This window comes from Psittacula echo, assembly GCF_963264785.1.
Source record: "Psittacula echo genome assembly, chromosome: 19".
NCBI classification, from domain to species: Eukaryota; Metazoa; Chordata; class Aves; order Psittaciformes; family Psittacidae; genus Psittacula; species Psittacula echo.
In genome coordinates, this window is record NC_137755.1 from 5002916 (window position 1) to 5019470 (window position 16555).

General features: G+C 53.4%; 2 protein-coding genes across 2 annotated transcripts; both read right to left on the reverse strand.

Annotated features, from left to right (window-relative positions):
- Positions 1 to 260: 260 nt before the first annotated feature.
- Positions 261 to 1238, reverse strand: LOC308228572 (olfactory receptor 14A16-like; the record flags this gene model as incomplete). The annotated part of the gene is made up of 1 exon (XM_080631948.1): positions 261 to 1238. The coding sequence occupies one exon, from the start codon at positions 1236 to 1238 to the stop codon at positions 261 to 263; it is 978 nt and encodes a 325-aa protein (XP_080488074.1).
- A 12393-nt stretch (positions 1239 to 13631) lies between these two features.
- LOC308228573 (olfactory receptor 14A16-like) lies at positions 13632 to 14609 on the reverse strand (the record flags this gene model as incomplete). The annotated part of the gene is made up of 1 exon (XM_080631949.1): positions 13632 to 14609. The coding sequence occupies one exon, from the start codon at positions 14607 to 14609 to the stop codon at positions 13632 to 13634; it is 978 nt and encodes a 325-aa protein (XP_080488075.1).
- Between the last annotated feature and the right edge of the window lie 1946 nt (positions 14610 to 16555).

Consider the following 16555-nt stretch of genomic DNA (forward strand, 5'->3'; position numbering starts at 1 on the left):
AGAGCTGGAGCAGCCAGAAAGCTGATTTCATTCCCCTTCATTCCTGCCATGTGAGCACATATCACAGAGAAGAAGTTGCTGCAGGATCATTTATTTCCCTTAAATACAGTGAAAGAACCCCACTGACACAAAGTCTGTGGGTCACACAACATGGGTGGCTAGTTAAGCTGGAGATGAAAACTGACATTTCTATGAAGACAACATAACTACAAATTGAAACAGGAAACCAAATGTAAAGAAAGAAACTCAGACGTGGCCTATCATGACCTACACTGGCAGCCCTTTCCAGGGTAAAGCAAGCAGTACATGGCTGCTGAAACACATCCAGTCACCAGCTTCCTCACAGCATCCTTGAGCTCCTGGTTCCTCAGGCTGTAGATGAGGGGGTTCACTGCTGGGGGCACCACCGAGTACAGCACTGACACCACCAGATTCAAGGATGGGGAGGAGATGGAGAGGGGCTTCAAATAGCCAAAGGTAGCAGTGCTGACAAAGAGGGAGAGCACGGCCAGGTGAGGGAGGCACGTGGAAAAGGCTTTGTGGCGTCCCTGCTCAGAGGGGATCCTCAGCACAGCCCTGAAGATCTGCACATAGGACCCCACAATGAACACAAAACAGCCAAGTGCCAAACAGAAACCAAGCACATGAAGCCCAACTCCCCTGAGGTAGGAATGTGAGCAGGAGAGCTTGAGGATCTGGGGGATTTCACAGAAGAACTGCTCCACAGCATTGCCTCGGCAGAGGGGGAGTGAAAATGTATTGGCTGTGTGCAGCAGAGCAGTGAGAAAGCCACTGCCCCAGGCAGCTGCTGCCATGTGGACACAAGCTCTGCTGCCCAGGAGGCTCCCGTAGTGCAGGGGCTTGCAGATGGCCACGTAGCGGTCGTAGGACATGACAGTGAGGAGGGAAAACTCGGCTGACATGAAAAAGAGAAAGAAAAAGGCCTGTGCAGCACAACCTGTGTAGGAGACGGCCCTGGTGTCCCACAGGGAATTGGCCATGGATTTGGGGACAGTGGTGGAGATGCAGCCCAGGTCCAGCAGAGACAGGTTAAGGAGGAAGAAGTACATGGGGGTGTGGAGGTGCTGGTCGCAGGCTGTGCTGGTGATGATGAGGCCGTTGCCCAGGAGCGCAGCCAGGGAGATGGCCAGGAAGAGCCAGAAGTGCCAGAGCTGCAGCTCCCGCCTGTCTGCGAATGGCAGGAGGAGGAAGTGGGTGATGGAGCTGCCGTTGGCCATGTGCTGCCTCTGGGCATGGGGCACTGTCAGAGGAGAAAAAGACAGTGACAGGTTAGGACAGGAGGGATGTCAGATACAGAAGTTCAATTTACACACTCACGACTCTGGACGCTTTCGGTCTGCATAGGAGAGGCTCAGTGTGACTTCGTCATGATTGTGTCTGAGGTTGGTTTTTTTGTTTGTTTTCCCAGTGTCACATCTGAAGACTGACTCTATTAGGGATAAAATTCCTAATTAAGTTTTTGAAGGCAACTGTGAAGAGTTTGAGCATGGGAGAGACAAAAGGGCTCAGCTGTCTGTGGGGAAGTCATTGCTAGGCCACTCTCCATCATCTTTACCAAGTCTTGGGAAACAGGAGAGGTGCCCGAGGACTGGAGGAAAGCAAATGTCACTCCAGTCTTCAAAAAGGGCAAGAAGGAGGACCCGGGTAACTATAGACCGGTCAGCCTCACTTCCATCCCTGGGAAAGTGATGGAACACCTTATCCTTGATGCCATCTTAAGGCATGTCAAGGATAAGAAGGTTATGAGGGGCAGTCAACATGGCTTTACCAAGGGGAAGTCATGCTTGACCAACCTCATAGCCTTTTATGAGGAAATAACATTGTGGATGGATGATAGCAGAGCGGTGGATGTGGTCTACCTTGACTTCAGCAAAGCATTTGACACAGTCTCCCACAGCATCCTCATAGCTAAATTGAGGAAGTGTGGTCTGGATGATCAGGTAGTGAGGTGGACTGCAAACTGGCTGAAGGACAGAAGCCAGAGAGTTGTAGTCTATGGGGCGGAGTCTAGTTGGAGGCCTGTATCTAGTGGAGTGCCTCAAGGGTCAGTACTGGGACCAGTATTATTTAATATATTCATCAATGATTTAGATGAGGGAATTGAGTGTACTGTCAGCAAGTTTGCTGATGACACTAAGCTAGGAGGAGTGGCTGACACGCCAGAAGGCTGTGCTGCCATCCAGCGAGCTCTGGACAGGCTGGAGAGTTGGGCAGGACTTGATGAAATATAACAAGGGAAAGTGTAGAGTCCTGCATCTGGACAGGGACCTGCTGGAGAGAGTCCAGCGCAGGGCAACTAAGATGATCAAGGGAGTGGAGCATCTCCCTTATAAGGAAAGGCTGAGGGAGCTGGGTCTCTATAGTTTGGAGAAGAGGACACTGAGGGGTGACCTTATTAGTGTATATAAATATATGAAGGGGGAGTGTCACGAGGATGGAGCCAGGCTCTTCTCAGTGGCAAACAATGATAGGACAAGGGGTAATGGGTACAAACTGGAACACAAGAGGTTCCACTTAAACTTGAGAAGAAACTTCTTCCCAGTGAGGGTGACGGAACACTGGAACAGGCTGCCCAGGGAGGTTGTGGAGTCTCCTTCTCTGGAGACATTCAAAACCCGCCTGGACACATTCCTGTGTAACCTTATCTAGGTGTTCCTGCTCCGGCAGGGGGATTGGACTAGATGATCTTTTGAGGTCCCTTCCAATCTCTAACATACTGTGATACTGTGACAGCACTGGGCATCCATGGCTGCACACCCACATTCACACCATGCAGCCAGCCCCGGGAAAAGGGACCTGCCTTGTCCTGTCCCTCGCATGGTGCAGAGAGAAGCCCTGCTCTGCAGCACATCCTCCTCCTTATCTACACAGAGAAACCAAGAGAGTCCTCCTGACAGATCCCATGGCCTGTCCGAGGCAGCAGCTTGAGCAGATCCCTCCAGGAACTGCGGCTGCATTGCCCTGCACCCAGAGCCTTACCATGCACAGGGCTGGGAAGGTTTCTCCTGCAGGGAGCTCTCAGCATCCTCCACTGCCAAGTGCCTTTAAGCTCTCTGAGGCTCGCAGGTCTCCCCTTGCTCCCAGCTCATCAGGAGAGGCCCAGCCGAGGTGGCTCTGCCTCTGCCCCACTGGGCTCCCTCCAGGGCTCCCCCCAGGTCTCCCTGGGGCTCCAGAGGAACCCCATGGTTAAGAGCATGAAGCATGTACTGATGTTCCCTCCCTCAGCTGGGAGACACACTGCCTTCCTGCAGCGTCATTTCTCTGCTGAGAGATGGAATTTGGTGTAAACAAAGTTTATCAGAATTACAGAATCGTTTAGATTCAAAAAGACACTGAAGATCAACTCTAGCTATCAACCAAAAACTGTCAAGTCCACCTCTGATCCATGTCAACAAGTGCCACATCTCCATGTCTTTTAAAGGCCTCCAGGAATGGTGACACAACCACTTCTGTGGGCAGCCTGTTTCTTGTCCCATCATTAGGACAGCCAGGCAAGGACAGGCTGGAATCTCCTTTACCCTTGCTGATGGAGTGGATTCACCCTGGTTAGTTGAGGCATCTCCTCCTAACTGGAAGGGGACTCAGCTCCCTCCCATGAACACCACAAACCCACAGGAGGTAGGATTCCTCCTGCCTCTGGTCAGGTCTTCCTTGAAAAGGCACCTACATGAGGGAGCTTTGTCTCAGCATTAACATTGACTGGGGCCAGGAGTGACGTGTCTGGGTGCATATCTCTGGTGACAGTTGGCATTACAGGGCTGGTCAAAGTTACATGCAAGTTATAGAGACAGGCCAAAGATACGTGCAGGCTGATATAGAGACAAGACAATATCGTTGGGAATATTCTTGTAAGCGCTCAGAGGCATCAGGCATCAGTTGCTATCAGTGATGCCAGGTCTGTCCTTTCTGCCACCCTTTAGCTGCAGGCATTGAGTGAACACAAAGTACATCACTGCAGGGTCTCTACTCACTCCCTTGATGATTCAGCTAAGGAACAGCCCAAGCATTTTAACTGTGTGCTTGGCTACATCTGGCTTTCAGAGACAGCATCCTTTATGCACAGCGATGGGTCATAGCAAATCTCAGACAAGCTCAAACAGGAATTGAAGAGCACCAGGATGAGATGCTCCTACTTCGGGAACAGTTAAAGAAGAAACAAGATAACACAGGACCACCACTAAATAAAGCAAGAGTACATGCAGGTAGATCTCAGACAGCCTATCTCCTCTTTGCCTCAGTTACCACCAGCAAGATCTCTCAGGACTTTGTGCTTTGAGAAAGGACCCTGGATGGGAAAGGGAAACAACCAGCACTGGATGGGGATCAAGTCAGGGGTTAGGGTCTTTGCAGACTACAGCCTTACCAGTTCATGAGACCAAAGGGGCAGCATCCAAGGTGCTGAGAGAATGTTTTTCACCAGGACCTGCTGGTCTGTTGCTGTCCCAGGAGAAAATGCACTGGACTCTGTGAGGCATCATTTAAAATGCAGTTCCCTAGATCTAGCTCTGTAAGGACAGAATTATACAGGTAGTCTCATGTTCCTTTGATGGCTGGAACCCCAAGAGATGTAGCATGGAGACAAGAAGGATGAGGAGGGTGGATGCCCCCTGCATGAAGGGGAAACCTGGATTTCTGGAGGTCCTCTGTGTGACAGGGAACAGGTTGGGTTGGCTTTTGTGACTGAGGATCAGAGGAGTCGGTAATAGCGACATTGTTCTCACAGTTACAAACTACTTGCTCAGGGAGGGGAAACAGAAAAGGTCTTTTGCCAGCAGCTAAGGAAGTCTCCAGGCTAATGAGCTGGTACCTTGCAGGTAATTGCCCTGGCAGTCCCTGGCCATGCAAAGCAACAGGGTGCAACAGTGTGGAGGGTCTTGGCACAACCGGTTAACACAGGTGCAGGGCGGGCCAACAAGGGTGATGCTCCCCTGGAAAAGCTGCTCAGGATGTGATCATCAGTGTCAGCCTTGGCTGCCATGAGCATGCAATAGTGGGGACTCAGATGCTAAAGGGCATGAGGAAGGCCAGCAGCAGAGAACAGACTCTGGACTTACTTGGGGACAATTCCAGGAGTTTCCGTGGGAAGCAGCTCTGATGGTGAAGGAGCATGAGCAAGTCTGATAACGATCCCTGAGGCTGGAATACCTGGAGGGCTTCCAAGGTCCACCATGGCTTTTGCTACCTTTCTGAATGGTGGTCAGGCTCCTGAGGGCTTTAGCACAGTTCCAGAGCACCTGCGCATTCTGGAATGCCCGGTGTTATTCCACAGCCTTGCCAGAGCCTGCTGAGGCCTCTGCCTCCATCTAGAATGCTTGAGGAGATTCTGCAGGGTTGGTGCAGACTGCCAGGGCCCTGCCATGTTCTGCAATGTTGGGTGTTCTTCCAAGCACGCTGGTGGAAGCACTTCCATGGGCATTGCTGAAACCCTCCAGTTTCCCAGCAGGGCCTTCACCGCCTTCCAGCAGCCCCGATGTGCTGCCGCGGTGCCGTGGCACCCCCAAGTCCTTCTCCACAGGGCTGCTCTGAATCTCTTCTCTGCCCAACCTGTAGCCGTGCCTGGGAATGCTCTAACCCAGGTGTAGGACCTTGCACTTGGCATGGTTAAACTTCAGAAGGTTGGCATCAGCCCACCTCACAAGCATGTCAAGGTCCCTATGGATGGCATTCCTTCCCTCCAGCGTATCAACCGAACCACACAGCTTGGTGTCATCGGCAAACTTGCTGAGGGCGCACTCAATCCCACTGTTCATGTCACCGACAAAGATGTTGAACAAGGTCGGTCCCAACACCGATCCCTGAGGGACACCACTTGTTACCGGTCTCCAGCCAGACATCAAGCCATTGAAGGCATCTCTTTGCTTGCGGCCATCCAGCCAGTTCTTTATCCACTGAGTGGTCCACCCATCAAATTGATGTCTCTCCAATTTAGAGACAAGGATGTCGTGTGGGACAGTGTCAAACGCTTTGCACAAGTCCAGGTAGATGACATCAACTGCTCTGCCCCTGTCCGTCAGTTTTGTAGCCCCACCATAGAAGGCAACCAAATTGGTCAGGCAGGATGTCCCCTTAGTGAAGTCATGCTGGCTGTCACCAACCACCTTGTTGTTTTTCATGTGCCTTAGCATACCTTCCAGGAGAATCTGCTCTGCTGCACACAGCCAATACATTTTCACTCCCCCTCTGCCGAGGCAATGCTGTGGAGCAGTTCTTCTGTGAAATCCCCCAGATCCTCAAGCTCTCCTGCTCACATTCCTACCTCAGGGAAGTTGGGCTTCTTGTGCTAAGTTGGTTTTTAGGACTCGGCTGTTTTGTGTTCATTGTGGGGTCCTATGTGCAGATCTTCAGGGCAGTGCTGAGGATCTCCCCTGAGCAGAAACGCCACAAAGCCTTTTCCATGTGCCTCCCTCACCTGGCTGTGGTCTCCCTCTTTGTCAGCACTGGCACATTTGCCTACATGAAGCCATCCTCCATGTCCTTCCCATCCCTGGATCTGGTGATGTCAGTGCTGTACTCGGTGGTGCCTCCAGCAGTGAACCCCCTCATCTACAGCCTGAGGAACCAGGAGCTCAAGGATGCTGTGAGGAAGCTGGTGACTGGATGTGTTTCAGCAGCCATACACTGCCTGCTTTACCCTGGACAGGGCTTCCATTGTAGGTCATGACAGGCCACGTCTGTCTTTGCTGCTTTACAACTGTTTTCCTGTTTCAATTTGTGATGATCTTGTCTTCATAGAAATGTCAGTTTTCATCTCCTCCACTTTTGTTGTGTGACCCACAGACTTTGTGTCACTGGACGTCTCTCATTTTATTTATGTAAAATAAATGATCCTGCAGCAACATCTTCTCTGTGCTATGTCCTCACATGGCAGGAATGAAGGGGAACGAAATCAGCTTTCTGGCTGCTCCAGCTCTGGGATGGCTGCTCTGTGCCTGGAGCAGGAAGAGCTCTTGGGGAGCCAAAGGACCGGGGCTGTTGTGCTGGTGTGGGGAGATGGGATGGCATGGGGGGGCTGCAGAGCTCTCAGGGTGTCCTGGGCAGGAGAGCAGGGGACACAGGGGTCCCTGCAGGGGACTCCCCTGCAATGGCCCAGGCTGGGGCTGCCTGGCTGGGAGCAGCCCATGGGAAAGGTCTGGGTGGGCAGGAGCTGGACAGGAGGCAGCGTGTGCCCTGGCAGCAAGGGAGGACAGCAGCATGGCGGGCTGTATGACCAGGAGCATGGCAGGAGAACAAGGGAAGGGATGCTCTGGAATACTCCATCCAGGTTTCAGATCCTCAGTTCAGGAATGCTATTGGCAAGCAGGAGTGGGTTTATCAATGAGCCCTGAGGACAGGCAAGAACTGGAGCACAGTGAAGAGCAGGCGGATGGGGACCTGAGATCTTGGGAAGGGAAGGCTGTTGGGGACTGGCTGCCTGTACCAGCAAGGAGGTCATGGAGAATACAGAGCCAGGCTCCTCACCATGGTGCCTGGTGGGAGGACAAAAGGCAGTGGGGGATAGTGACAGAGGAGAGGTTCAGGCAGGACATAGGGAAACCTTGCTCCCACAGGCTCAGGCAAGTGTTGCATCAGGTATCCCAGAGAGGCTGTGCAGTCTCTGGCCTTGGGGATTTCCAACTGAAACTGAATCAAGACTTGAAGCTCTTGCTCTTACCTTGTTTCTGATGTTTTGGACTTGATAACTCCTGGCGTCCCTTCCAGCCTCTGTTCTCTTGTGATCCTACAATAATGGGTTTATGAAGGGTAACAAAGATGCTCTGAGGGCTGAAGCAAATCTCCAGACATCTTCATCTCCAGATGAAAACAGGCTGAGAGAGCTGGGGGTGTTCAGCCTGAGGAAGAGAAGGCTCCAAGGAGACAGCAGTCTGCCCGTGCCCAAACAGGACCTACAGGAAACCTGGAGTGGGGCTTTTTGCAAGGGTGTGAAGTGACAGGAAGAAGTGGAATGGTGCCTGAACACTGCTCCTCATGCCCCATGAGCCGACCTTCCTGTCTCCCTCTCCTGCATTACCCAAACTTGCCTGGAATGCAGGATCCATCCCTGAGCCTGGAGAATGCAGGAACCTCCTGCAGTGAGGGGTCACTGCTGCAGGGGAAGTGCAAAGGTTCTGTGAGACACTTGTGAGTGTGGGCACAGAGTGGGGTGTGCGCAGAAGAGAGGGTGCTACAGGCAGGAAGCTGTCCCAAATGAGGTGCCCTGTTCCCACAGCATGGGGTACCTTGCACCCAAGGACACCACCTTTACTTCTGGCTCTTGCCAGGAAGTTCTCAATCCAGACCATTCCCTTTTCCCACTGCTCTCCCATGGTGCTTAGTTCTCTATCCTGATGGCATCACCCATTCCTCTAGAAGCCTCCTTTAGATGGCCTTGCTGAGAGATATTCACTCCACCTGCTGAATTGACACTATAGTAGCAGCCTGCAACTACTTGAAATGTGGCTTCAGAGATGATGGAGAATTTCTTGCTAGCAGGAAGAGAAGGAAACCTCTACAAAGTGCAGCTTGGCAGGTTCAGACTCAAGGTTAGGAAAGAGAAATGTCTCTCAAAAGGTGGAGTTGTGGTGCAAGAGGTCACCCAGAGGGAGTCTGGCTCAGCCCATGGCTTTGTGTTTCAAGGAGCAGACAGCGATGGGTGCAGAGATGTGACTGAAGGTACAGAAATGCAAGGTGAGAGCCAGGTGGGAAAGCAAGATGGGTGTCAAGAGCCTGAAGGGAAAGAGGTGCAGGCATGGGCCAGTGCAGGACAGCCTGCAGCAGAGATGAGTGAGGATTCTGGCAAGGCTGAAAGGCCCAAAAGAACAAAAGGTCTCTGTGCCCTGGGCTATGGCAGTTGCCTCTTTCATCAAGGCCTATGAGGAGAACTTTCATTCTCAGGATTTCAGGCTCTACTTCTCCAAGGGCTGTGGTCAGGGCTTGGCCTTTCTGCTACATCAAACAAACCAAGCTTTTCTCACCATCAGACACCTGCATTTTGCCTTTGTCTACCTGTAATCACAGCCTCCACTGACTTGCTTTAATGAGTCCCTGGGGAGGCTTTGTCAGTAACAGCCCTCAGTGGGGCCCATTAATGCTGAAGGGACTTGGGGCTTTGTTTTTTGACTTGGACTTCTTCGGAGGTTTCTTTGGTCTCCTCTCAGCACCTGAGGTTCATGGACTCAGCCCAAATACACCATGGGGCTCATTAAACCCTGAGGAGCCATGTCTCACCCTGTGGTTTTTGTCAAGTCTTCCAGATTGTCTTGCAGGGAATTGGGGAGGTTTCTGAGTGCAGGAAGATTACAAAGAGCATCTGATAAAAGTTATTTGAAAGGGTTTATTTTATCACTTTTCAGTTTAGAAATTTCTCTTCCATTGCCACTGATCCCGAATGTCTCTTCCAGAGGCCTGCAGAGGCAGCAAAAGCAGCCCTTAAGGTCCAGGGCTGCACTGAGCACCTCGCTCCTCACCTCCCCACCCAACATTGCTCTCATCGTCCACCCGGGACTTGCGTCACTTTTCCCTCCATCCGACTTCTCCACTGAAGCTGGCGGCTGGATGGTGCAGCTGCTGTGCACCAACTCCCAGCCTGGCTGCCTTAGAGACCTGCCTGCACACGGGCAGTAACTGGTGTAACAGGCAGGACAGTGGCAATGCAGTTACAGGGGAAGGTCAGCATTCCTTCGGGATCCTGTGGCTTCCAGAGTGCCCAGGGGTCTTCCTGGACACCACGGGCATTGGTGCCCCTGCAATACCTGCAGGGCTTCCGAGCTCCACCAGGCCCCCAAGGCTGCTGCCTCTGTCTAGAACGCACATCCAGGTTCCATGGGCACACCAGGGTCCCTGCTGTCTTGCGGAACGCCGGCGAGCCTGCACGGGTTGTGCCAGATCCCGCCAGGCCCTGCCACCTTCTGCAATTCCTGGTGGGCTCCTGAAGGTGTTGCAGGGGCCCGGGGCACTGGTAAAGGCAGTGGGAGCCGAGCGGGCATTGCAGGAGGTGGCAAATCCCGGGAGGGCTCTGGCAAGGCCTGCAGCAGCCTGGCAGGGATTGCGGCAGGGGGCAATGGCGCTGGCGGGTTCTGGTAACCCTGCAGCAGCCCTGCAGGGGCAGAGCGCAGGCCCCTGCTGGCAGCGTGAGGAGGAAGCGGGATCCAGCAGTGCCAGCATCCAGCTGGGGGCAGTCCCTGGCCCCGACCCTGCCCAGCCCTGGAGGAGCCCTCACTGCCCGCTCTGCAGTGGCTGCCCCAGGCACACCTGGGCTGGCTCCAGCGCAGAGCTGCTCTCCTGGGGAGCCCCCACCTCCTCCCAGTTTCCCCCTGGGGCGGCTGCAGGGCCTCTCTGCCCCCCTGCGGGATGGAGGGATGTGGGCAGGGGAGGGAAGGGCAGCGCAAGGGACGTGACCACGCAGGGGACTGTCACAGACCGGGTCACAAAGGGCCCCGCTGTGACCCCGCCGCCAAGGGCAGGAGGCGCAGGGCGTCCAGTGCAGGCTGGACCTGGAGCTGGGATAGTCCCTGTGCCAGGAGCTGTCCTGCTCTCGGGAACCTTCTCTGCAGCTCTCTTTGTACCCAGCCGGGATGTGCTGGGCTTCCTCCATCTGCCATGGCCCTCAGTGGGGAACGGGGGCACTTGCTGGATCTGCTGCTGCACGCCTGAAGGGAAATGGACTTGGAGCTGTGCCTCATTGTGCTTCACAGGGGAATGGTTCAGAGAAGTCATCCTTGTGGGGATAACTGAAAGGGCCTTATTAATGACCAATGGTAATTAATCAGGGACTGAATTAAAATCAAATGGGAATCCAATGCTGATTAAGCAATGATTGACTTTTAATTCAACTGTGAATTCACAATGATTTGAAGATGATGTAAATAATAGTTCAGATGGTGATGTATACATCACATACGGTCACGTATTTTGTGGCAGTGGCAGTGGCATGTTTTGTGGCAGCACTGTTAGCTCAGGCCAAGGCAGGCAAAGGGCATTTGTGTGGAAGAGCTGGGCTCCAAGGCAGTTCGCACTGTACGGGTGAGATGTAAGCATGCACACAGTGTGTAGTTGAGGAGATGAACCCTGGGTGAGCACAAACACCCTCAGCTATTCCGTGGGGTTCCATGAAGGCCAGTGGGGCAGAGAGTGTCTTGAGGTCACTTCACTTTGATAGCAACGTTCCTTGGAAACCTTCCTGAATGCAGCACTGGGTTTGCTTCCTTGAGCCGAGGTCCCCGTGCCCATTCCTTTTGCTGCTGGGCCCAGGTGAGTGCAGATCAGGGTGACAACACCGCAGGGCTGAGATGCCTCCAGCCTCTCGCAGTGGCAACAGGAGGCCAGAGAGACGCTGCTGCAGCAAGTACACGGCTCTGTGTGTGCAAGGGGAGGACTCGTGTCCCTGAACACCCCGGAGTGTATGAGGCTGGGCTTAAACTGTGACAGGAGTGCATGAGGACAGCTCAGGTGTGGACACCAGGGCCCTGCCATTTCTGTGTGTGACCCCAATGTCCCAGCGGGATTTTTTCTCGCATGCCTTGGGCAGGCTCGTGGCAAACGCTCCCATCATCCTTTCTGGATTGTGCCCTCAAACGTGTCAGAGCCATCAGAGAGGTTCTGGGGTCCTTGGAAAAGGCGGACATCAAACCTTTCCTCACGAAGGGCAAGAAGGAGGCTCTGGATAATCACAGGCTGCTCAACTCATCCCACTCCCTTGGAAGGTGATGGACCAAATACACCTGCAGCCACTTCTAGGTGCTTGTAGGACAAGAAAGCGATTGCCGAACTTGTATGGGTAGGGGAAAAAAGGGCATGTTTTGTACCTGGACCATTAATAATCTATTTATAGCCAATTGGTGATCTCTGGGCGGAAGAGACAGAGGATTTAGTGAGGGGGAAGTGGGCTGCTGGATCAAGCCCAAATGTCACCAGTGGTAGATTCCTCCTGGCGGCCACTTAAGAGTGACACCCCTCAGTGCAAGCAGTTGGGCCAACACTGTTGAATGTCTTTATTAACTCCCTGTCTAATATGATGGAGTGCCTTTTTAGCTCCTTGGTGGATGACAGCAGGAAAGGAAGAGCCTTTGAATGATCTCACCTGGTTAACCCTGCCTTGAGCAGGGTAGCCAGACAAGATGATGTTCAGGGGTCTCTTCAGGAATAACCTGAGTTATTCCAGGATTCAATGAATCTTTTCCTTGGAAAGAAAGAATAGACAGAGGAAGAAGGAAGAGCAGAAAGGCATGTTTCTTTGTTTTTACTGAATCTGTTTCATTTTAATTTTTTTATTATTTATATTATTTAACTTAGTATTTTTTCATAATTTTAATTGCATTCTATTATAATATTATAACATTATAAAAATAAGTGAGGTTTAGAGTTAGGGTCAGGAACAGGGCTTTAGGTCAGAGATAGGGTTTAGTGACACGGTTTAGGATTGGATTTAGGCCACAGCATCACAGCAGGGGGAGGACAAGGACATGAGGAGTTTGGGGGATGCCAGTGGTGTTTTCAGGGATCTAGGGATGTTTTAGAGTGTTCATCAGGTGCTTTGTGGGTGGTTTTTTTAGGTGTCTCAGGGTGTTTCTGGGTGTTACGGGAGTGTTTTAGAGTGGTGCACTAGAGCAGGTTGCTCCAAGCGCCTTCCAACATGGCCTTGAACACGGCCAGGGATGGGACAGCCACAGCTTCTCTGGGCACCCTGTGCCAGTGTCCCACCACCCTCACAAGGAAGAATTCCTTCCTAATGTCTGATCTAAACCCCTTCTTTCAGTCTAAAGCCATTCCCCCTTCTTCTGTCATTGCACACCCTTGCAAAAAGCCTCTCTCCAGGTTTCCTGTAGGCCCTGTTTACGTGTGGACAGGTTGCTAAGATGTCTCCCTGGAGCCTTCTCTTCCTCAGGCTGAACATCCCCAGCTCTCTCAGCCTGTTTTCATCTGGAGATGAAGATGTCTGGAGACATGCTTCAGCCCTCAGAGCATCTTTGTGACCCTTCATAAGCCCATCGTCTTAGGATCATAAGAGAACAGAGGTTGGTAAGGACGCCAGGAGTTACAAAGTCCAACCCATCAGGAACAGGGTCAGAGGAAGTGGTTCAAGGCTTGATTCAGTCTGAGTTGGAAATCCCCAAGGCCAGAGACTGCACAGCCTCTCTGGGTGACCTGATGCAGACCTTGCCTGAGCCTGGGGGAACAAGGTTTCCTTATGTCCCGGCTCAACCTCTCCTCTGTCACTATCCCCCATTGCCTTTTGTCCTCCCACCAGGCACCATGGTGAGGAGCCTGGCTCTGTATTCTCCATGTCCTCCTTGCCGGTACAGGCAGCCAGTCCCCAACAGCCCTTGGGCTCCCCAAGAGCTCTTCCTGCTCCAGGCACAGAGCAGCCATCCCAGAGCTGGAGTAGCAAGAAAACTGATTTCATTCCCCTTCATTCCTGCCACATGAAGACATAGCACAGAGAAGAAGTTGGTGCAGGATCATTTATTTCTCTTAAATACAGTGAGAGACCTCCAGTGACACAAAGGCTGTGGGTCACACAACACGAGTGGCTACTTAAACAGGAGGAGATGAAAACTGACATTTCTATGAAGACAACATCACAACAAACTGAAACAGGAAAACAGTTGTAAAGCAGGAAAGGCAGACTTGTCCTCTCATGACCTACACTGGAAGCCTTTTCCTGGGTAAAGCAAGCAGCGTATGGCTGCTGAAACACATCCAGTCACCAGCTTCCTCACAGCATCCTTCAGCTCCTGGTTCCTCAGGCTGTAGATGAGGGGGTTCACTGCTGGAGGCACCACCGAGTACAGCACTGACACCACCAGATCCAGGGATGGGGAGGAGATGGAGGGGGGCTTCAGGTAGGTGAAGATACCAGTGCCAACAAGCAGGGAGACCACAGCCAGGTGAGGGAGGCACGTGGAAAAGGCTTTGTGACGGCCCTGCTCAGAGGAGATCCTCAGCACAGCCTTGAAGATCTGCACATAGGACCCCACAATGAAAACGAAACAGCCAAATGCTACACAGGCTCCAATCACAAGAAGCCCAACTTCCCTGAGGTAGGAATGTGAGCAGGAGAGCTTGAGGATCTGGGGGATTTCACAGAAGAACTGCTCCACAGCATTGCCTCGGCAGAGGGGGAGTGAAAATGTATTGGCTGTGTGCAGCAGAGCAGTGAGAAAGCCACTGCCCCAGGCAGCTGCTGCCATGTGGACACAAGCTCTGCTGCCCAGGAGGCTCCCGTAGTGCAGGGGCTTGCAGATGGCCACGTAGCGGTCATAGGACATGACAGTGAGGAGAGAAAACTCAGCTATGATAAAAAATAGAAAGAAAAAGGCCTGTGCAGCACAACCTGTGTAGGAGATGGCCCTGGTGTCCCACAGGGAATTGGCCATGGATCTGGGGACAGTGGTGGAGATGCAGCCCAGGTCCAGCAGGGACAGGTTGAGGAGGAAGAAGTACATGGGGGTGTGGAGGTGCTGGTCGCAGGCTGTGCTGGTGATGATGAGGCCGTTGCCCAGGAGCGCAGCCAGGGAGATGGCCAGGAAGAGCCAGAAGTGCCAGAGCTGCAGCTCCCGCCTGTCTGCGAATGGCAGGAGGAGGAAGTGGGTGATGGAGCTGCCGTTGGCCATGTGCTGCCTCTGGGCATGGGGCACTGTCAGAGCAGAAAAAGGCAGTGACAGGTTAGGGGAGGCTTCTCAGGATAAAACCAGATCATTTCCCATAAGATTTCCACCATCCCCTCAAGTTCAAATGCATTTTCCCATTCCTGGTGCTGGTGCTGAGTGTGCTGGCAGAAGCACTGTGGCTCCAAGGACTCAGCTCTGCGCCACTGCACGGGTTTTACAAAGCTGTGAAAGCTCCAATACCCACAAGGGGCATCAGATGTAACAGAGGTTCAGTGCCTGCACTCACAGCTATGAGGATTGTGGCTGCAGAGCAGAGCCTCAGTGTGACTTTGTCAGGATTATCTCAGAAGTTTCTCACCTGAGAAGTGCTATTTTTAGGTGTAGAAATCCTAATTTTTCTGACTGAGCATGCGATCAGTCTTAGGACAGGACAGATAAAAGAGCTCAGCAGCCTGTGGATCAGTGCATAGTCGGGAGAGCTACAGAGTCCATCACTCTTGTTCCCAGCTGCCCTGCACTTGTCCTTGTGATACCCCAAGTATTACTGCACACACAGATAAATTGAGAGAGAAAAGGAGAAAGAATGAGATAAAGAACAAGTGGACTCTGGTGCCAGGTAGGGAGCCCTGCTGTTTCAAAGGGCAGAACTTCTCTCTCCCAGCCCAGGGTGCAGCTGTGACACACAGAGCAGGAAACAGCCCTTGGAAGCAGAAGCAAAGGACTCCGAGTGCAGAGTGCTGCCCCCCAGCTGTGCACTCCCGAGGACCCTACGGGAGAGCTGTGCCTGTCTGGGGGCAGGTCACAAGCCCAGCAGCACAGGCAGAGCAGCCAGTCAGGGAAGTGCAGAGGAGATGTTCCAGAGAGACAGTCAGCTCCTTGCCCAGCAGAGCATGGCCAGCAGCCACCTCCAGTGCCAGACACCAAGAGAGCTGCCTGAACACACCCTCCCCAGGCCTGGGCTGCACTTTCCCCCCACTCCCTGCCCATGTCTCTGCTGCCTGGAGCTGTCCCTGCCAGGAGCTGCTGCTCTGGGCCCAGCTCTGCTCCCTCTCAGTGCTCCCAGAGCCCATCCCATGGGCTGTGTGCTCAGCTCTGCCCTGCACACCCCTCCCGGCAGCAGGGCTCTGCCCAGGGGCAGCTCTGCCTCTGCAGGGGCTCAGGAGCAGCTCACACAAGTCCTGACAAGACTCTCGGTGCCTTCTCCAAAGCAGAGAAGGAAATTCCCAGCTCCCACTGCCCAACCTGCCCACCAAGAGTGGAAAACATCAGAGCTCAGAATCCTTCCCTATCAGGCAATCGCTGCCTCAGTGTCTTTCAGCAGGACCCTCTGCAAGTGTTCTCAGAGTGATGTGGAGCTCTGAGCAGCCCTGACCCACACAGCACCCTCTCCAGTGCACAAGAACAGTCTTGCTTCCCTACCAGGGGTTGTTCCTTCCCTCCCAGCTTCTCTCCCCCAGCACCGTGGGGAGCTCCCGGGCAGGCTGAGTGCTGACCCTGGCAGGCAGCAGAGTCCCTGCCCCTGCACACAGCCCCTGGGCTGCAGGCACCCTGCTGGCAAGGACAGCGCTGGGCACCCCTGCCTGCACACCCACATTCACAGCCTGCAGCCAGCCCCGGCACAAGGGACCTGCCTTGTCCTGTCCCTCGCATGGTGCAGAGGGAAGCCCTGCTCTGCAGCACATCCTGCTCCTTATCTACACAGAGAAACCAAGAGAGTCCTCCTGACAGATCCCATGGACTGTCCGAGGCAGCAGCTTGAGCAGATCCCTCCAGGAACTGCAGCTGCATTGCCCTGCACCCAGAGCCTTACCATGCACAGGGCTGGGAAGGTTTCTCCTGCAGGGAGCTCTCAGCATCCTCCACTGCCAAGTGCCTTTAAGCTCTCTGAGGCTCGCAGGTCTCCTCTGGGTGCCTGCAGGCACTGCCCCAGCCCTGCTCCTGGCCAGAGC